The sequence below is a fragment of the Cannabis sativa genome, chromosome 6 (genome assembly GCF_029168945.1).
Source record: "Cannabis sativa cultivar Pink pepper isolate KNU-18-1 chromosome 6, ASM2916894v1, whole genome shotgun sequence".
NCBI lineage: Eukaryota > Viridiplantae > Streptophyta > Magnoliopsida > Rosales > Cannabaceae > Cannabis > Cannabis sativa.
The window spans coordinates 20503400-20525730 of NC_083606.1; the positions used below are offsets into that span (position 1 = coordinate 20503400).

The 22331-nt window shown below is 35.4% G+C and overlaps 2 protein-coding genes across 2 annotated transcripts; both read left to right on the forward strand.

Moving 5' to 3' along the window:
- Positions 1–1474: 1474 nt before the first annotated feature.
- LOC115724598 (receptor-like protein kinase THESEUS 1) lies at positions 1475–5184 on the forward strand. The gene has a single exon (XM_030653914.2). It carries the CDS (start codon positions 2300–2302, stop codon positions 4820–4822), a length of 2523 nt encoding a protein of 840 aa, XP_030509774.1. The 5' UTR covers positions 1475–2299; the 3' UTR covers positions 4823–5184.
- Positions 5185–13635: 8451 nt separating this feature from the next.
- LOC115695147 (uncharacterized) lies at positions 13636–14310 on the forward strand. Its single transcript, XM_030622236.2, has one exon. The coding sequence runs from the start codon at positions 13636–13638 to the stop codon at positions 14308–14310; it is 675 nt and encodes a 224-aa protein (XP_030478096.2).
- The last annotated feature ends 8021 nt before the right edge of the window (positions 14311–22331 follow it).

Sequence of the window (22331 nt, forward strand, 5' to 3'; positions counted from 1 at the left end):
CTCTGTATCTGTAAGATTAAGGGCCACAGATAAAGAAGAAGCTAAGTCATCCATTGAAAGAGACTGGAATTTGCACGATGGTGAAAGGGAAAAGGTTAGTGCTACTTTAGGTTTGATACCAGAAAACTTGAGGTCAAGTGGTAGAACCGAAAATGGTAAATTTCCTTTTATATAAAAAAAAACATTAGTCGTAGCAATTAATTGGGGAGGGATTAGCTGCACATCCCATCCTAAAATTGTAGTGACAAGATCACTAACAGTCTTATTCGCAATTAATGGGAAACTAAAAACCATTTGAAAATTATAGATGTAATGATTAAAAAAATTAAGGGGAGGAGTGTCTAAATTACCTAGCAGGAGATAGTTATACAATCGGATAAGGGGAAATTAATGCAAAAACACCCATTAAACTATAATCTCATGATGAGATACCAGGCATGGGTTTTGGATTTGACATGGAGAGTAGAGATTGTAGTATGGGGATGTGTACCTGCAAGAACACCATTAATGCATTGGAGCATTGGCGAGAGAACTCAGTCGAGTTGAGCTTAGGTTGATGTGACAGTTGTGGTTGGAACCGAACCGATGATCGGAGTTGGAAGAGGAGGAGGAGTCACCAGAGCCTCGGGATCTGGAACTCGGAGAGGGTTTCACCATGGGAAAATGGTTTGGGTTTGAGTGTGAAAAGGAAAATAAAGAAGTTGCCTTGTACAGTTGCATGTTGAGAGATAAAGAAGAGTCCAGAAAAGTAATATGTGGTCTTTCTTTTGTAAATTTCCCACACATTAGCACTTAGCAAATAAACTCTATTTCAATTCATAATCTGATCGAAGGTGAATATTATTGTTAGTTTATTTGATTTTTAATCATTTTAATTACGTATAAGTAAACGTACATTATACATAGGAGGACATTTAATGATATATTTAGATGAGTTTCTCCCTGAATGTGAATAAGTAATTATAATATTTTGTATGAATGGAGATGGACACTTCATTCAACACAAGCAAATATTTTTTGCTTAAAATAAACATTCATTAAAAAAGGCAAAGGCTACCCAAAAAGATAAAAGTTTTAAGTGAAAACAAGAGATTCACCTCCTGAGGATAAATAACCGTAAAAAGAATGAGCAGAGCATGAAAATTTGCCTATTGATATATAAAATCATTTGCTATCATTCATAACAAGTCATTTTAACTACTTTTTATTTGATATGTAAAGTCCATCCTAGTTAGTTTCATTACCAAATACCAAAAAGCTAGACTTTTATATGCTTTTAACGCCGTGAAGTTACCGTTAACGAAGAACATGCCTAGAGGAAAGGGTCGCTAGAGCCGTCAACTCAAGTGGCGTCAGCGCCGCTAGCTCGTCCTGCCTCTCAAAGCCGCGTATTAGCGGGTCCCCACTGCTGGTTGGTCCCAGCACATCAACCAAACAGTTCTAAAAGCATTAAATATTTTTAATTATTTGAAAACAAAATATAAAATCAATTTTATAAGGCCAGTTTGGGAGTGTTGAGGTAGCAGAACTCTCATGGCGTTTTTCCGTTATTAGTTTATTCGTACGTATCCCTCGTTAAGATTCTGGGTATCCATCAAACTAATATCTTTATGAAAACAGCTGTTTTCTTCGGTTGGGTTGGGTTTATGGGATTGGTACAGAGTTAGAGTATATAGAGGTTTGAAGTTTCATACCTTTTTCTTCTTAAAGTGGGTCCTCCATCTTTTCTGCCTCTGTAAATGACAGCCTAATCAACAGCCTGGAAAGGGTGGCCATAGCCGCACCAAATGAGAAAAATCTCAGCTTTGTGGGATTCTTCATTTCATGTTGTCTCAACTGGGTTTTACTTATTTTTTATTCAAGGATAACCCAATTCTCTCTCTCTCCCTCTCTCTCTCTCTCTCCAATTTGTTTATTGTTTTCGGATGAGGTAAGAATTCTGAGAAAACTAAAGTTCTTGTCTTCTTTATTTTGGATTACTCTAACCAAAATAGAGTGTCTGGTGCTGTTATGTTTGAGCAAAGTTTGAGCTCTTTTATTGTTTTCAATTGTTAATGTTTCTTCTGGCATTGAGTTAGATCTGGGGTTGCTGAAGTTGGGTAATCTTTGTATTACTTATTTTGAAGAACTGGGTGGTTGGGTTGTGATGGTGAATTTGAGGGAATGTGACTTTTGTTATTTGAAATCTTGGTAGAGTGGTTGGGTTTTGGTTCTGGAAGTTATTTCGGTTGTTGAGTTGGGAGCATAGGTATTCTATTAGATTTTGTTGAGGATCTGGGTTTTTAAGATATTAGTGAAAATGAAGCTAGTTCAATGGCTACCTGTTGTTCTAGCTGTTGTTTTGTTGATGGGCTGTAGGTCATATGCCTTGTTCACTCCCCTTGATAACTACTTAATAACTTGTGGTTCATCTGGAAATGTCACCTTTCAAGGTCGAACTTTTGTTCCTGATTCTGACCATTCTTCTATTGTTCTAAAAAGTGGAACTTCAATAGTTGCTACCTCAAATTCCGGTGCCCCTTCCCCAATTTACCAATCTGCTCGAATATTCACGGGCATTGGTTCCTTCAAATTTGACATTGAACAAGAAGGCCGCCATTGGGTCCGCCTCTATTTCTTTCCTCTTCAAAAATCTGGCCAAAACTTGGCCTCTGCCTCAATGAGTGTAGTTGCTGACGACTTTGTGCTCTTGAACAACTTCAGTTTCAAGAACTACAATGGCTCTTACATGTTCAAGGAGTATGCCATCAATGTGACCTCAGATGTTTTGACTCTCACTTTCATTCCATCAAATGGCTCCGTTGCGTTTGTTAATGCGATTGAGGTTGTCTCTATTCCAGATTCTGTTCTTCCTGACCAGGCATTGGCTGTCAATCCATCTTCCCCTTTCAGTGGTCTATCTGGATTAGCATTCGAGACTGTTTACCGGTTAAACATGGGAGGTCCTGTGATTACTTCTCAGAATGATACCCTTGGAAGAACATGGGAGGACGATGAGAAATATCTCCATGTGAATAGTTCTGCAGTGAAAGTTTCAGTCAGTCCCAAAAACATCAAGTACCCTGCTGCTGTCACACCCGAGACCGCGCCAAATTGGGTTTATGCCACTGCTCAATCCATGGGAGAGTCGAATGTTACCAATGAAAACTTTAACATAACTTGGGTCTTCACTGTCGATCCAAGTTATATGTATTTTGTTCGGGTACATTTCTGTGATATTGTGAGTAGGGCCTTGAACACTCTAGTTTTTAATCTCTACATAAATGATGATGCTGCACTTACAAGTTTCGATATGTCATCCATTACTGGTGATTTGGATGTGCCAATGTACAAAGACTACGTTGCGAATTCATCTGGTGGTTCAGATAGCTTGACAGTGAGTGTTGGTCCAGATTCAGCTGCTGATGCTACTGATGCCATTATGAATGGATTGGAGATTATGAAGATTAGCAATGATGTTGGAAGCTTGGATGGCCTTGCATCTGTTAACAAAATTCTTCCTAGTTCACCTTCAAAGCACATGAAGACTGGAGTCATAGTTGGTTCTGCTGTAGGAGCTGTGGCTGCTGTGGCATTAATCGGTCTTTGTTATTGCTGCTTGGCCTCGCGCAAGTCAAAGACTACTCCTAATCAAGGACATCCATGGCTTCCTCTGCCCTTGTATGGTAACTCTCAGACCATGACAAAAATGTCAACAACTTCGCAAAAAAGTGGGACGGCTAGCTGCATCTCGTTGGCTTCATCCAATCTCGGTCGTATTTTTATGTTCCAAGAGATCCTAGATGCAACCAACAAGTTCGATGAGACCCTACTACTTGGGGTTGGTGGTTTTGGTAGGGTTTACAAGGGAACACTTGAAGATGGAACTAAAGTAGCAGTTAAAAGAGGGAATCCCAGATCTGAACAGGGTCTTGCTGAGTTCAGAACCGAGATTGAAATGCTATCTAAGCTCCGCCATCGCCACCTTGTGTCTCTTATTGGATATTGTGATGAAAGGTCAGAAATGATTCTTGTATACGAATACATGGCGAACGGACCTTTGAGGAGCCATTTGTATGGAACAGATCTACCACACCTATCATGGAAGCAACGTCTAGAAATTTGTATTGGAGCTGCAAGGGGGCTCCATTATCTTCACACTGGGGCTGCTCAAAGCATCATTCACCGAGATGTGAAGACAACAAACATTCTCTTGGATGAGAATTTTGTTGCAAAAGTTGCTGATTTTGGCTTGTCAAAAACAGGTCCTTCACTTGATCAGACCCATGTAAGTACAGCTGTGAAGGGTAGCTTTGGTTACCTTGATCCTGAATACTTCAGAAGGCAGCAACTTACAGAGAAATCAGATGTGTACTCATTTGGGGTGGTACTAATGGAGGTTCTCTGCACTAGACCTGCTCTAAACCCAGTTCTTCCTCGGGAGCAGGTCAACATAGCAGAATGGGCAATGACATGGCAAAAGAAGGGAATGCTAGATCATATCATGGACCCAAATTTGGCTGGAAAGGTAAACATGGCTTCTCTCAAGAAGTTTGGCGAAACAGCTGAGAAGTGCCTAGCTGAGTACGGTGTTGACAGGCCGTCTATGGGTGATGTGTTATGGAATCTTGAATACGCTCTTCAGCTGGAGGAGACTTCATCTGCACTCATGGAACCTGATGATAACAGCACAAACCACATCTCAGGCATCCAGTTGACCCCCATTGAGCCATTTGATAACAGTGTGAGTATGATTGATCGGAACTCGGTGACCGACGATGATGCAGAAGATGCTGCCACAAGTGCTGTATTTTCTCAACTAGTAAATCCACGAGGAAGATAAGAACAAAACACCCTTTCGGATCAATGATCTTGTGCGGCAGTGGATGTCATAAAAAGATGTGGTTGTCATCCTGGCCTCAAGAGTGCTTGGAAAATATGCCGAGAAATGAAGGTTATTTCTTTTAATTATTCTGTTTCGATGCCTCATTATCTTCCATGATTATTTTGTAATATATAGATATGGCTGGTGCCAATTAGTTCGACAGAAATTGCATTTTCCATTTCCTTATTAGAATTATATTGTTGTCTTTATACAATTTATCATACCTCTTAAGTTTCCCAGAGATACAGATTGATTGTATTAACCTTCATTATATCCACGTTCAGGAATGAGTATAGAAATAAAGCAGCATTTGTGATCAATGAGTATAACCATTTCATGACCCTTTCAGTATGTTGCTCTACATTTTGTTGATAGAACATTTAAAAAGTTTCTGTTGAAGACAATTTATATCATGGAATCGATGAATAACAAGGAAATTGTCCAATGTCCAAATAAATGACTAGAAAATCATATCTTGTGTTTGAGTATATTCAACATTGATTTATAAAGATGCCAGCCTAAGCCATGAAATGCTAGCACAATAAAGAACGAAAAACAATTCTGGCCCAAAAGATAATGGCAAACACTATACATATGATATAGTTGAGTTGAGCTTGAGATTCGCTGGAAGCAAATATAATTTCAAAAGTTGACTTTGTTTGCACTATGTAACTCCATTCATATGCTTTAAAATCTACATAGACTTTGACTCCTGAAGCAATTTTTTTTTTTGAGAAAGACTCTTCAAGCTTGAACGGTCTAACATAGCGGTACAATTAATGGCAAATCCACAAGACACGTAAACGGTCTAACATCTACCCGCGCGATTCACGGTAGATGTTTAAAATTTTTTAAATTACTGTATATATATAATATAAATTTTATATATATATATTTCTATAATAACTAAGTAATAAAATGTAGAAATTACATAAAATATGGGAATAATTTAAAGATTTACTATTTTATGGCACAATAAAATAATATTAATGGTGTTATAAAATAATATAAAATAATATAAAGTAGATGAGAAGAAAGAAGAAGAAGATGAAGAGAGAAAGAGAAAGTGAATGAGAATTTCTGAGTTATTTATTCCAATGGGGTGAACCCCTATTTATACAAATCTAGTGAGATATTAAGAAACTAAGAAAAAGGGAAACTAAGGAAAAGAAGAATGTTGATTACAATTCATGGTGATAAATAAAAGATTTGGACATCCACATAATTATTAATATTTATAACAGGTATGAGTTTTTTGTTTTGTTTATATTTTTATGGGCCTTTTTTATGCCATAATTTTGTAAATAACTTATTAAATCCTATATTTTATCTTTTTTCGTCACATTTGAAAGTTGGAGGAACTCTGCCTTTTAGAGATTTTATTTTAGTTCTGTAATTTCCAAGACTCGACAGTTCAGCCTCCTACGCCACAACCTTTGCCTTTTGACTCAGCCCAAACGACAACCAGAAGCCTTGAAGATCCGACTCAGCCCCCATTAAATCTAGAAGCCTCTCTCCAGATTCGTTGACCATTGTGAAGGTTCCAGGATATGGATTCTAACCAAGTGCAAGTTAGTCGCATCTCAGTTCAAAATTCATTTTCAGGCTGTAGCGACGACTCTAGACGTTCTTCTGCTAGATTCGATCAACATTGGGGGTGAAGTGAAAGAGTTAGTGGATTTGGTGGCTAGGCAAGCGAGGAGAGCAAGGTTTGAGCTAGCCAATGACAACGAACGAGTAGCGGACGAAGTGTTCGGGATAATTTCTCAGTTCGAAAAAGGAATTGAACCTGATTGAGATCGATTAAGCTTGTATTGGACTATTTTGAAATCAGAAACTAGTCTAATTATAACAAGGAGATTAGATTCTCAGAAGAAGAAATTGGATACGAGTTTCCTGATTGCAAAGAGAGAGAGAGAGAGACGTTACGTACTTGAGCGGTTTGGTTGGATTGCTGAGTTACTGCAGAGGAGTAATTTTTGAAGAATTCAATCATCATCGTCATCATCGAAACTCCAACGCGGAAGAGGATCAATTAGATACAACAATGAATTTCGAGGGGCCAAGTTTTTTTAAATCCAGATGACTTTCTCGATGTCCGATTTCACTAGAGCTAATGTCAGACTTAATTTGGCAACAAGCATAATTGGCATAACTAAATCTATATTTTAAAATTAATGATTTTCATAGTGCATTTGAGTGTCAAAGAATGTAGGGTCACACATGTCACATACCGAGTCAAACACGTAAGAAGTTGGATATTGCTTGTTTGGTTCCTATCACATACATAATGTGATTTTAGTCGTAAAAGCTGCAGTAGAAACCTAAGTGTTTTATTTATTTTTTAATTATTATTATGTTTTTATTGATAGTTTAGTTTTAGAATAAATTGTTTCTTTTTCTGTTTTTCTTTGTGAAAGTAGATCTCTTTCTAAATGGTTTGATGGTATTTTGTATTTAATTGATTTGTTCAAATATCTCATCTTCGACTATCTTTAAGATCGATTTTTGATTTATTTACTTTATTTAATTGGTTTTATATGTGGGTTTTTATGTTAGTTGCTTTACAAAATTAGTGTTTTTGTCTCAAATTTTTAACTAGTTGGTAAATATAACTGATTTATTTATATTATATTTGAGTTATTGTGTGTTATTATTTGTGTTTATTTATTTTGTTATAGAACTAGTTCCTTTTCATATATATGCCTTAATATTTTTTGGAATTGATCTCCACTTTTCTTTAAAAAAAAATTATAACCGGTTTTATAATGTATTATGTGTTATGAGGTATTTTGTTGTAGAACTAGCTTTGTTTTTAATTTGTGTTTCAGTATTTTTAGGAACTTATTTCCTCTTTGTTTTTAATTATAATCGGTTTGAGTTATTGTGTGTTACTTATTTTGTATTCATTATGTTGTATAACCGATTCTATTTTAATTATAACTGGTTTTAGTTATTTCGTGTTATTTGTTTTTATTCATTATAACACTGTTATAGAACCAGTTCTATTTTAATTATAACTGATTTGAGTTATTTTGTGTTATTTATTTTTATTCATTATATTACAGAACTGGTTATATTTCAATTATAATCAATTTGAGTTATTTTGTATTATTTAATTTTATTCATTATGTTATAGAACCGGTTTTATTTTTAGTTATATTTGAGATATCTAATTCTGGTGACTTTTCTAGTGACTTTTCCGATGACAGTGACTTTTCCGGCGACAGTGACTCAAATATAATATAAAGAAACTAGTTATATTTACTAACGTTAAAAATTTGAGACAAAAAAACTGGTTCCGTAAAACAAGTAAGATAAAAACTCACACACAAAATCAGTTAAATAAAATAACTCAAACAAAAATATTCATTCAACATACTCCAACCCAACAAAATAATTACATACATACCATATGTACCCTAAAAATACTCATTCATTATGTTATATAACTGGTTCTATTTTAGTTATAACCTGTTTGAGTTATTTCGTGTTATTTGTTTTTATTCATTATAACGCTGTTATAGAACCAATTCCATTTTAATTATAACTGGTTTGAGTTATTTTGTATTATTTATTTTTATTCATTATGTTACAGAATCGGTTATATTTTAATTATAACCGATTTGAGTAATTTTGTGTTATTTATTTTTATTCATTATATTATAGAATCAGTTATATTTTTATTTATATTTGAGACAATTGATCCCCACTTTTTTTTTTTTTTTTTTAAAAAAAATAACCGGTTTTATGAGGTATTATGTGTTATGAGGTATTTTATTGTAGAACTAGTTTTATTTTTAATTTATGTTTCAATGTGTTAGGTACTGATTTTTCCTTTATTTTTTAGTTGTAATCAATTTTAAATTATTGTGTGTTACTTGTTTGTATTCATCATGTTATATAACCAGTTCTATTGTAGTTATAACTGGTTTTGAGTTATTTCGTGTTATTGGTTTTTATTCATTATTAACACTATTATATAACCGGTTCTATTTTAATTATAATTTATTTGAGTTATTTTATGTTATTTATTTTTATTCATTATGTTACAGAACCGGTTATATTTTAATTATAACCAGTTTGAGTTATTTTGTGTTATTTATTTTTATTCATTATGTGATAGAACAAGTTTTATTTTTATTATATCTGAGACATTTGATCCCCACTTTTTTTTTTTTAAAAAAAATATATATATATATATAACCGGTCTTATGAGGTATTATGTGTTATGAAGTATTTTATTGTGAAACTAGTTTTGTTTTAAATTTATATTTCAGTGTTTTAGGAACTGATTTCTTCTTTATTTTTAATTGTAATCGGTTTGAGTTATTGCGTGTTACTTGTTTGTATTCATTATATTATAGAACCGGTTCTATTTTAATTATAACTGGTTTGAGTTATTTTATGTTATTTATATTTATTTATTATGTTACCGAACCAGTTATATTTTAATTATAACCGGTTTGAGTTATTAGTTTTTATTCATATAACCACTTATATTTTTAGTTATATCTGAGACATTTACTTATGGTGACTTTTCCAGTGACTTTTCCGGCGACGTTGACTTTTTTGTTGACTTTTCCGCCGACGTTGACTTTTTCGGTGACTTTTTTGACGACTTTTCCGGCGACAATGATTTTTCCAGCGACTTTTCTGGCAAAACTTATGGTTGTTTAACAAATATGGGATTTCTACTTTTTTTTTACAAAAATATGGCATAAAAAAATCCATATAAATGTAAAAAAATAAAAAAATCCATAACCTTATAGTGTTATTTATTTATGCTATAAAAAAGTAAACTATATATACCCTCAATTCCCATATTTATGAAAATTCCCCTAATAAAATTGCATCAAATTTTAACATTATTAATTTTTCATATAAATTTCTTTAAAAAAATATGAGAAGTTAGATGTAAAATCAGGCATACGGACTGAGGTTTTTACACCACATATTGAGATTTATAACTTTTTTACTTTTTTATTGTGGGGCGAATTTTTTTTTCAAAAATACTGTGTACTGTGTTATGTTTTCACAGTTGTTTTACGGTTGTTTTTTAGTTGTTCCACTGTCGTTTTAATTGTTCTATTTTATTGTTTTACAGTTGTTTTATACAAAGACAATATATTTGTAAAAAATTCTGTGTAACAGTAAAATTGTAAACTTTTGCCCAAAATCTAACATTTTTTGTAAAAATGTCTTTAGAATTGAGCTTTATATGTGCATTATTTAAGACAATAACGGAGTCTGTTACCGACAATAATAGAGTCTTTAGCTTTATATATAGAAATAGATTGATAGATATGTTATTTTTAACTAATAGTGTTATTTAGAGAGATTTAAAGAGGGAAATTTGACAATATATGCTTAAAAATAAATGGTACACTAAAAATATGCTAGGATATTTTGCATCATGAAAAATATACTTAAACCATTTTTGCATTACAATTTTACCCCTAAACAAATAAAAAACAAAAATTCAAAACACTTTCTCTCTCTATCTCTCGGATTTCTCTCTCTCTCTCTCTCTCTCTCTCTCTCTCTCTCTCTCTCTCTCTCTCTCTCTCTCTCTCTCTCTCTCTCTCTCTCTCTCTCTCTCTCTCTCTCTCTCTCTATAGAATACACACATTGTACCAATTGGATGTCCCACCGGAGCTAGTGTTCGGCCGCCTTACTCAAAGAAAACTTGAAACCCAACCAAAGCTCTAAGAAAGTCATTCCTTTAAACAATAATGGGTATGTAATTTCTTTAGTAATTATTGTTTGATTTAAATGTATTTATGTTGAAAGTAATAGATCTACACATATCCGTGCTTTTTATGTACCCTTTTGACACCCTTTGTCAATGAAACACGAAATGCAGCAAGTCTGCGTTTTTACTGGGTTTTTGCAATTTTAGCGATATTTTTCGACATGGTGGAGGGTATTAGCGATAAAGAGCTGACATGAGGTTAGGGATGACATTTAACGACATGTATCGACATGTAGCGACACATAGAATTCTTGTGTTATATTGTGGATATTTTTATTTTTCTCGACAAGTTTGCGACGTTTGTCGACATACATTTTTTTGGAATCGGTTCACGATATGTAGCGATAGGTTCGCGATATCTTGCGACATCTTGGTTTTTCATAATTTGTGGTCATTTTGGTTTGCAGATTCAAATGTGTTTGTAGTTGTACTATATGATGGGGCTTGGGCAGTTGAAGGTTTCAACTGGATATTCAATAATCCAAAAAGTAAGATGTTAATGTTTGAGGTTGACACTACTTTAGAAAAGATGAATGATATTTTGTATGAAGAGTTGGATATAGACCCTCTTGTGTATGAACTGAAAATAGAGGTGTGTTATATGTACATGAAAGACAATATGATACCGCTAGAAGTTTTAGTCAAAGATAGTCAAGTAAGATTGTTCTTAAGAATGAAGGCAAAAATGAGTGTAGAGAACTTGCTGCCACTGTTTGTGACTAAGGTTAAAAGGCATGCGCTTTTGGGGCCTACTCCGCCAACTGTCCTCCCAAGAAGTGTTGTTGGGAGTTTTGTCCCAGAAACAGATCCAGCCGTAGGGATGAATGAGCAGGCCCCTACTAATATAGATGAGGATAATAGGGTTAACAATGGATCTGACCAGTTTAATGAGTTTGATGGTACATTTTACAACAATGATCCTATAGTAGATTTGAACGAGGATGGTGATGCGGAGTTGGAAGTTGATGAAGCTATAGAGGTACCTTCTTTAAGGTTAGAACTACCTCCACCATCTCCACCACGTCCAAGGGAGCAAAGGAAAGACCAAGAAAGAAGAACCCCTCGGAGTGAAAATCACGAAACACCAGGCACCAGTAGCAGCCGCCCAGGTCCTCCTCGTAGTACTGTACCATCTAGGGGTGTTCACTAAGTATCCGATCCAATCCAATCCGCACGATCCAATCCAATCCAATCCCAAAATGTGGATATCCGCACTTGCGCGGTTTGGATTGCATTGAAAAATCTAAAATCCGCACTTGTGCGGATTGGATGTTGTTTGACCTCAAAAAGTAACCGATCCAATCCAATCCGCACTTAATTATATATATTTTAAAAAAATTATAATATATAATATATATTAATTTTCTAGTAATATTAAAAAAAAAAACATAAACTTCTAATTTATTAATCTTTTTTAGTAATATATTGAGTTAGTGTATTTTATTTGTTTTATAATAAAAAACACTAGAAAAATTATTCTATTCACATAGACACATACACACAAATTTAAATACATATACTAACTTATTTATTTTAGTAATAAATACACATATATTTTTGTGTAAATTATATATTGACATATATGTATATGGGTTTGATTTATATATAAATGGAGATGGAAATAGATTATTATTGGAGATTAAGAAACAATAGTCTTTTTTTAATTTTATTCTATGAAATATTAAATAATTTATTATTAAAAAAATAACCGATCCAATCCGCACTATTGCGGATTGGATTGGATCAGATTTAAACTATTATGCGGATCGGATTGGATCCAAAATATGAAATCCGCACTTAGTGCGGATTGGATGTTGTTTGACCAAAAAAGTGCGGATTGGATCGGATGAACACCTGATTTTGAAGTTTGTACAAAATTCAAACCTATTGTGTGGACAAGGGAAGACATAGAGGAAAATAATGTTTATACAACTTCTCTTACTGGTACACATTCAGGGAAAATATATGTTGGCAAGCTGTATACAAATAAGACTGAATTGAAAAATGTGGTTGGAAGGTTTGCATTGAAAATGAATTTTGAGTTCATGGTGAAGAAGTCTGGCACCGATGTTTTTTATGCAACTTGCAGGGGTTCAGATTGCAAATGGAGAGTGAGGGGGAGGAAGAGGGCACGTTGTGACATGTTTGAGATTACTGTATTCCACAACGAACACACATGTAGCCTGGATTCTAGACATGCTGATAACCATCAAGCAGCACCGTGGGTTGTTGGCCACCTCATTAAGAACAAGTTTAGATTAGATGGAACTAAGTACAAAGCTAAAGACATACAAAGGGATATGTTTCAGGAGTATGGGATCAAGATGAGCTATGAGAAGGCTCAAAGGTGCCGAGAGAAGGCACTTATGTATTCGAGGGGTATGCCAGCAGCAACTTATAGTCAGTTATTTGGTTACTTTTACGAGCTGGAACAGAAGAATCCAGGTACTATTACAGACATTATCACAGAGGACAACAGGTTCAAGTACTGTTTCTGGTCACTGGCTGCTTGTAGGAGGGGATTTAAGTTTTGTCGTCCTGTGATTAGTATCGACGACACGTTCTTGAAGACAAGGTTTGGGGGCACAATGCTAGTTGCTGTAGCGTACGATGCAAATAACCAATTATTTCCGATTGCCTTTGCAATTGTTGACAGCGAGAATCATGACTCTTGGAAGTATTTCTTGCAGAAGTTAAAGGAAGCGATTGGGGAGGTTGAAAACTTAGTGTTTGTATCGGATAGGCATCAAAGCATTGAACATGCTGTCGAGGTTATTTTCCCCGAAGCATGCCACTGTGCATGCTACAAACATATTTCTATGAATGTCACCCACAAGTTCAAGACTGATGTATGTAACACGCAAATATGGCTGGCCGCTTACGCATGGTCGAAGAGGGAATGTGATAGACATTTGCAGGTGCTTCGACAGATGGATCCTCCCATCGCTGCTTATGTTGACAATATAGGATTAGAAAAATGGGCTCGTCATATTGTCTAGGAGACAGGTACAACATCATGACAAACAACGCTGCTGAAAGCCTTAACAACGTGATAGAAGAATTCTGGGCATATCCAATAACTACTCTAGTTGAGTTCATAAGGTTCACACTACAAAATTGGTTTGCTAACCGTCTCGAAAAGGCAAGTAAGTGTGTTACCCCTTTGGCAACTCATTTTGAGGAATATTTGATAAAGCAACACGAGGATGGTAGACGTAGAAGTGTCATACGTAACAATGCACAATTGTTTAATGTTGGAAGAGGTGCTGACGGGTCTGACTTTGAAAAAGGCGGTGATGTGAACTTAGTTGAGAGAACATGCACTTGCGGCATGTTTCAATTGTTGAAAATTCCTTGTCCCCATGCATGTGCCGCAACGCTTACTCAGAATGTCAGTCTCTATGCTCTGTCATCCCCCTATTACACAAAGGAGACGTTGAAGAATACTTACGATGCAACAATTAATCTTGTCGGCGAGGAGGATGAATGGGTGCTTCCAGAACACATGAAGAACATGAGAATCGGTGTACCAATGGAGAAGAAACCTGTAGGTCGTCCAAGAAAGAGCAATGCAGGAAGAACACAGACTAACCGATTTCCATCGAACAGTCAAAAAGTCAAGGAACAACGCAAATGTTCAAACTCTGGCGCATTGGAACACAACAAAGCTACGTGCAAGGCCAGGGTTTGAGCATCATTTTCGTTTTTAAATTGCATGCATTATTATTATTATGGTTTATGACATGTTACTTGTAGTTTTTTATGTATGACTATGTTTTATCGACATTTTTTCGACATTATTTTCTGTGTATGTGGTTGTTTAACGATGTATCTCAGATTTTGTATATACTTGTGTATTTCACGACACTTTGCGATATGTAGCGACATTTTTGCGATATGTTTGGAAATTTAATTTATTCTGGACAAAGTCGTAAAATTGCGACGTTTCACGATTATACTGGCGACATTATGCGATATAGGAAGAACTTTTATTAATTCTGGAAAAAATTGAAAAATTGCGACGTTTCACGACTACAGTAGCGACATGTTGCGATATAGGAAGAAATTTTATTAATTCTGAAAAAATTTAAAAATTGCGACGTTTCACGATTACTTTTGCGACATTTTGCGACATAGATGGAACTTTAATTCATTCAGGGAAAAGTCAAATCTTGCGACGTTTTACGATTACATTAGCGACATTTAGCGACATTTAGCGATCACATACATTACAACAATTAAAATTCTTTGCCATGTCGATGAGCCTTGCAATATTTGCATAAAGATCCAGGCTTCACCTATTTACCATTAAAATAACCTAACTTGCAGCGACGGCAGCCTTTGGGGAACCCTGGTGGTGGAGCCGGCCATACACCTGTTTTGTTAATTTTTTTTTTCAAGTTGTAGTAACCTCCACTCGTTCATAACCCGTTCATTTTCAAAACGTTTCATGTCGTCTAGCACTTTTTGCATTTGAGGCGTAATTTCCCCACAATCAGGCTCCTGCTTGATATCTTCAGGAGTAAGAATCGGGTATTTGCCCTTGTTCCTTCTAGTAGACATTGCTAAGAGAATTATCTTTTAGGGTTAAAAATTAAGAAAATATGTAACTTATGAAATAGCAAATTGCTTTTATAGACAAAACTAGTAGTTGGGAATGTGGGATAATAAATGTAAAAATTGAATTACACAATTGTACACATGTTTGTCATGCACAAAGCAATCTGGGTAATTTTCGCGACATGTCGCGACACCAGGCAACATGTTCACGACATAGTGAAGTAGTTGGTTAGGCGGGATAATAAATGTCACAAATTAATTACCATTAAATGTGGAAACGTCTTTTGTTATCGATATTAAGCGACATATTTGCGATATTTTATCGACATCAAACTGAACAGTCAAAACATGATTTGCTATCGACATTTAACGACATATTAGCGATACTTTATCGACATGCCACCAAAGACTCAGAAACATAATTTTTCGACATTAAACGACATGTTAGCGATGTTGTATCGACATGTAAGTAAAAATTTTAAACTTGAACACTTTTCGATATTAAAACGACATATTAGCGACAATTATCGACATATAAAACTGTACAGATTTAAAAACAACTATGCAACTATGTTTGTACAATTGTTCTGAAAATACAAAAAAATTACAGCCCTTGTAGCTATTTTACTACGTCAAGTTTTGATAAAACAAGTCTACACACCACCGATCTCTGAACATTTTCATGTTATCATCTTTAATGTTCTCCAACGATCAATTCAGCATGAGGTGTTCGATGTACTCAAGGGCATAAAGCCCGCAATCACCACTGAAAAATTAACAACAAACACATTTAGGGACTAAAATACATTTAGAGAGTAATGACAAAGAAAATAATAATATACTATATTAATAATTACCTTGTTTTACTTTGGGGAACCACCTCACTTGGCATGCGTTTAGCATGCATTGATCTGAGTTGGCTACCGTCCCCTAAGTCCATATTCAGAATGTAGTTGTTGACTTGATCGTAATAGCCAGTTGACGTCAGCAGATGTGGAAATAGCTGAGTCCAAGGTAGCATGATGGCATCAAACTCTGCGTTGGTGGTGCACGATAGATCATTATCGTACACCCGAATCTGCCACATATTAACATCTACCTCAACATCAACCCAATGTTTTGGTCGTTGGAAGTGCAGGACAAAGTATATGAAGTTCTGATCCTTCCAACATGGCATGTAACGGCTCTCCATACCCAGATAGTACTGGTTCACTGCATCTGGCCATTCAAACGTACTTCAGTCACCAGTCTCACAGTCCCAAATGCCTATGAGGAATTGTGGAAGTGTTGTGTCCAAAATCACACCTGGCTGAGGGTACAACTCTGGAAAATGAAGGCGTCTCCTCCTCATCAAGTGTGATATGGCATCTATGTGCTGCATAAAAATAAGAGAAGATTAATCAAAGTCGTAAATAAAGTCGCGACACGTCGCAAACAATGTCGTGAGAAGAATTTAACTAGTATCGCGACACTGTAGCGACAATGTCGCGACATGTCGTTAAACAGAACAGAATGAAAATGTCACCATGTCGCGATAATGTCGTGACAATGTCGCGACATGTCGACAAATAAAACAGAAACAAAAAATCTTTTGTGTCAGCAACAATGTCGCGATAATGTCGTGACAATGTCGCGACATGTCGACAAACAAAACAGAAGGAAAAAAATTTCAATGTCACCAACAATGTCGCGATAATGTCGCGACATTGTCGCTAACACATCGACAATAAAAAGACAGATTGCAGAAAACATCAAAATACTAATTAATAATTAAATACTTACACCATCGTCCAGCCACTCCCCCTTTAGAAATAATGTTGTGAAGAACTTGACATCACCAACACCGGTGTGCACATTCCTGGGTCGGGCATTGGGAATGTCTCCAATAAACCACCTCTTGAACGTACGGAGCAATCTACGGTCTGCTGGTCTTTTCGGATCTACGTTCTCTGGAACAACTCGCCTCTTTTTCTTTTCCGCAGTGTAGTCCTTCAAGTACGTAGGCGACTTCCTCTTCCTCACAAACGGCACATTTTGTGGGAGTCCAGGTAGAAGTAGGACTTCGTCCTGTCATTGTGTATCACCAATGGCCGTGATAATTGTTTCCAATGGAGTTGACGGTGCCTCGTTATCATCTGCTTCCCAATCTTCTGGGAAGACATCTTCGTTATCACTCTCCATTTGTTCCTCATTTTGCGGTGCAGGTGTGGGCTCTCCTTTTAGCATTGCCATCAACTCGTCCATCTTAGCCAGTAGAGTCTCCTTCAGATCTTTCTGACTCTCCATGAAGGATCGCCTCATACTGAGATGGCTATTTACTAATCCCGTTTGTGCCAACATGACGACTTCCTGCTGGGCCTCAAGCTTATCCAGCCGGGCCTGAATGCTATCCAACCTCTTTGCAAGGTCATTGTCCACGGTTGTACTGGTTGGAGCAGAAGGACCGGCTAAAGTAGATGGCTCGTGTACTTCAGGTGTCGGTGGTGGTGGAACTAAATTTGCCTTTGTCACGGCCTCGTTGATGGTCTTGGCTTGAGTTTCAAACACAGACTCCTGTGTACCATCAACGTCAACTGTTTGTTCCACATCCATCTCAAAGCAAAGAGGGGCTTTACCCTCATTAATACTTTTGAAGTATGCCTCTTCACTAGGCTGGGGAAACAAGCACTTCTTCACAACCAACTGCAAAACAAAAAAGAAAACACAGAATAATTAAAAACTGTGAAAAGAAGTCGAAAATTATGATAATCGCAAAAGCAGTACAATGTCGCGACATATGTCACGATAAGCAAAACAGTAAGTGCTTTTACGACATCGCATAATGTCGCAAGCATGTCGCGAACAATGTCACGAACGTACATTTTCAATAAATTCAACTATAAAAGTAGCTCTCTTTAGGAAAAAAAAAATACAGAACAGTAAAGAAACATACCCGACTGTTGAACAACAGTGCAATGTCGGTTGCCTTGACATCTTGTTTCCGTTGGCCCTCCGGTGTTTTCTAGCTCAACATTCTGGGGAACTTGGTCCCGTTGCAGTGGGCATACTTCTTCCCCAACTTCTCAATTACTTCGTATGCCCAGTACTGAAAGGCAGGTACATAGCCACTAACAGTGTACTTTGCCTCCTGAGCAATCTTCTTCCCCTTCTTCTTGTCAACATTATCCTTGTAATGTTGCATATTCTTTCCTAATGTCTCCATCAGCTTACGAAAAGCGCGCTCACCCCACGGATACTTGAAGAAGAATTCGAGATCGTTAACAAACTTCAACATCTCAGGCCAAACTTGGACATTGCCCTCCTTTGATACTAATACACCTTCAATGAAAGCGACTAGTCCAAGCTTGTAGGCATCATCTTTATCTTCGCACCTCTCAAGTTGGAGCATAAGGGAATCCAACTGAACAGAACTCTTCCCTTCAAAATAAGTCCGAACTAGATGGTCGTTGGACTTGGCGTGTATTTCCTCGTCTGTAGGGGCACTACCCATAGGTAAGCCAGTAATGAGTCCAAACTCTATCCGTCCGAATCTCATGTCATTTCTCCCTACATGAAAGCAAACCTCATCCTCCTTTTCTGTGTCCACTTTCATTTTTCGTAAGAGGAGGCTGTGGACCAACGCGCTGGAGAAAGTCAACTCTCCAGCTTCCCAAAAGTGTCCGAAAGGACTAGCCTTTACTGTGTCAACCAAATCCATCTCAGTAAACTTGGCCTTGATATATCTAAACCTATCAGTACCCCGATAGGTAAGACGTCCCGTGAAATGCGAGGAAACTGGAAGTTTAAATTCAGGAGCCATCTACAAAATTGTCAACAAATTTGTTAGAAGTATGTCGTGAAACATGTCGCAGTATGTCGCTATACATCGTGAAACGTAATCCTAAGTTATTGTTGATCACATCGCCAAATATGTCGCTAATATATCGCTAATTCATTGCTAAACACAAAAAGGAGGATGAAAAATAAGAGTCCTATGTACAACTGTTATATATCGCTAATCATATTGCATATAATCGCAAACATGTCGCCAAACACACATACACGTCGATAAAAATCATGAAACCTACGTACTAAATGCAATATATCGCGAATTATGTCGCCAGTATATCGCTAACACGTCGTGAAAAACACGGTTATCATAAAATCTCCAACTTTTCTAGACGATGTCGCGTTATGTCGTGAACATAGTCGCGATACGTCGCAAATTTTGCAAAAAAAACCAGAAAATATACCAAAATAATGAAATTCAAACGAAATTAAAAAAATTGAACATAAACTAACTACATTACTTTACAATGAAGCACAAACAATTAAAAAGTAATGAAACAACAAAAAAGTTTAGCCAAATACCTTTTTTTTTTAAATTGTTTTGGATCTGGGTTTTGTTTGGGGGTGTCGCGAATTGGGGTTTCTCAATCTCATCTCCGGTGGTCGCGATGTCCTCTACTGGTCGTCTGGGGTTTCACAATTTCTTCTTCGAAGAGTTCGCGATGTCTTCTGAGAGGGTTTCGCGATTTCGCGATTTGCTCTGGACGTGTTGGGGTTGGGTGGTGAGGGGGTGGTCCGTGAGTTTCGCCTGGTGGGGTGTCGTTGGTGGTCCGGTGAGTGAGGGGGTGGTCCGTGAGGTGGTCGGTGAGTGGGGTGTCGTTTGGGTTGCGAGAGAGAGAGAGAGAGAGAGAGAGAGAGAGAGAGAGAGAGAGAGAGAGAGAGAGAGAGAGAGAGAGAGAGAGAGAGAGAGAGAGAGAGAGAGAGAGAGAGAGAGAGAGAGAGAGAGAGAGAGAGAGAGAGAGAGAGAGAGAGAGAGAGAGAGAGAGAAAAGTGAGAGTTAGAGGGAGAGTGGAAGTTTGAAATGGGGAGGGTAATGTTGGGATTAAAGTTAATTGGAGGGTATTTTTTTTACTTTTTTTTACCTAGTATATTAAAACAATATATACTATTTTTTAGTATATATTGTCAAATTTCCCTTTAAAAATGACATATCACTACCTCATATCTCTCATTTATATATATAGATTTGAATTCAAGGTGGTGTCTAAGTATCAAATAAACACACCTAAAATTACCACCATATTTAAGTACAATGTTGTTTTTTAAAGAAAAGTAGGAATTTATTTATTTATTTCAATTATTTTATTTATAGATATATATTATTAGTTTATTATTAATAATAAAATATTTATATATGTTTTTTTTAAAAGTAGTTAGGAGTAACACTTAAAATAAAATTTTTAAAAAGAAATAATATTATTGTTAATTATGATTTTTCTATACAATTATTATTTTATATTTAAAAAATCTGCACTGTATACTTTTCTTACCATATTATTATTATATTTATTATTTAATTAAAATAAAAATAAAGATAAAAAATAAAATTTAAATTACATATGTTGTAAGATATTTTGTTTTAGATTTTATTATGTTAAAAAAAATATATATTGTTATATATTATGTTTGTAAATAATATAACAAATTATTAAAATATTTTATTTATTTATAAATTTTTTAAAAGTTATTGAAACTAATTTCATTTAACACAATAATCAATACCAATACTCTATATCAATTGATAATATCATATATGATACCAAAACTTCCTTTTATGGTATCAATAATAATGATTCACACTTATATACAAAAATTATATATATTACACTATAATTCTTTCAAAATTGTATATCTAACCATTCACTTCTATCCTTAAAAAAGACACTCACTTCAATTAACCTTGCAAAAAAAAAAAATATCTAAAAAAATAAAAAAAATAAATCAGATTTTTTTTCCAAGTTCATAACAGAAAAAGTCCAACAAAGTGTTGGGTTTTATGCCCTAAATAAAACTCTTTACAATCTGATTAGTTATCAATATAAGAAATTTGAAGGGATTGATGTTTGCATGAAGTCTACATGCTAATGGTTTAATATGTTTATTACATTCATACACACAAAATCAGTTAAATCCAGATCATATGTTTATTCACAATTACAGTATCGTCAACACAGTGGAATGTGATTGTGATCATATGAATCAAAAGTTTTGGTCCCTGTTTCATCAGTGTTATTGGATTTACACTAATGTGACAATCAGCGACGATGTGTACTTACACTTGGAGTAAGTGTTATGTTCTTTCCAGGACATTAGTAAAGTATACTAGTTTCGAATGTATGGAGTATACATTGGACTGAACCGATATTGCAACTAAGTTAAGATATTACAAACTTACCGTTATACATATCTTTCCAAGTCAATATCAGTAGTTGATCTTAAGATTAAAAGAATCTAAATCCTGATATGCTTAGGCTCAACTCAAAAGTGCTATTCATGTTCTTTGATTTATTAGTTAAGCCTACTTTTGGGCCAGGGTGATACGTATATTTTGGGAACATGATAGTATGATTGAGTGGGAGTGCTGAACATAAATATGGAATCTATAGCTTCTACTGGTGTATAGAAGTCAAGTGATGATTCCCTTCGAGCTTAGCAAATAGAAGTAAATGGATGAGCTATTGTTTAACTGACTAATTATTAGATCACTAAACACCATTTACAGGTAGCTAAGTGTTTTAAGGGGCAAAATACATTGAGGGGTGAGAACGGTAAAGAAATCCCGTCTCGATGTAGATCATCTATATAGAGGATCTTTAAATCATAGTAAGATTATAACAATGGTTAAATGAGATAGTATATTGATATCATGGAACATACAATATGCTCTATATAAGTCTGAGAGTGCAATTCTAAGTTCTAAGAGTGGATTCAACGAAGAATTAATAAGTAGAAATTTACTTGGTAAATTTGGTTCACTTATTGGAAGCTCAGCATATAGATCCATGGTCCCCATTCTAGTTGAGAATATTCTGCTTGTAAGACTCATTAATTGATTCGTGATTGATCAATTATAATTCTAAAGTTAGACTATGTCTAATTTTATGAATTTTCACTAAGCAGGGGTGAAATTGTAAAGAAAAGAGTTTCTAGGTTTATTTATTTATTAATGGACTTTATATGTCTAATTAATAATTAAATTAAATGACAATATTATTTAATAATCTATTTTAGTTATTAAATAATTAGTTTTGGCATTTAAAAGGTTAGAATTGGAAAATTGGCGTTTTTGAGAAAATAGAGATAAAATTTGATAAAATTGCAAAA

What these genes read in the sequence shown, in the direction of transcription:
- LOC115724598 (XM_030653914.2), top strand. Translation starts at nt 2,300, where the DNA reads ATGAAGCTAGTTCAATGGCTACCTGTTGTTCTAGCTGTTGTTTTGTTG.
- LOC115695147 (XM_030622236.2), top strand. Translation starts at nt 13,636, where the DNA reads ATGACAAACAACGCTGCTGAAAGCCTTAACAACGTGATAGAAGAATTC.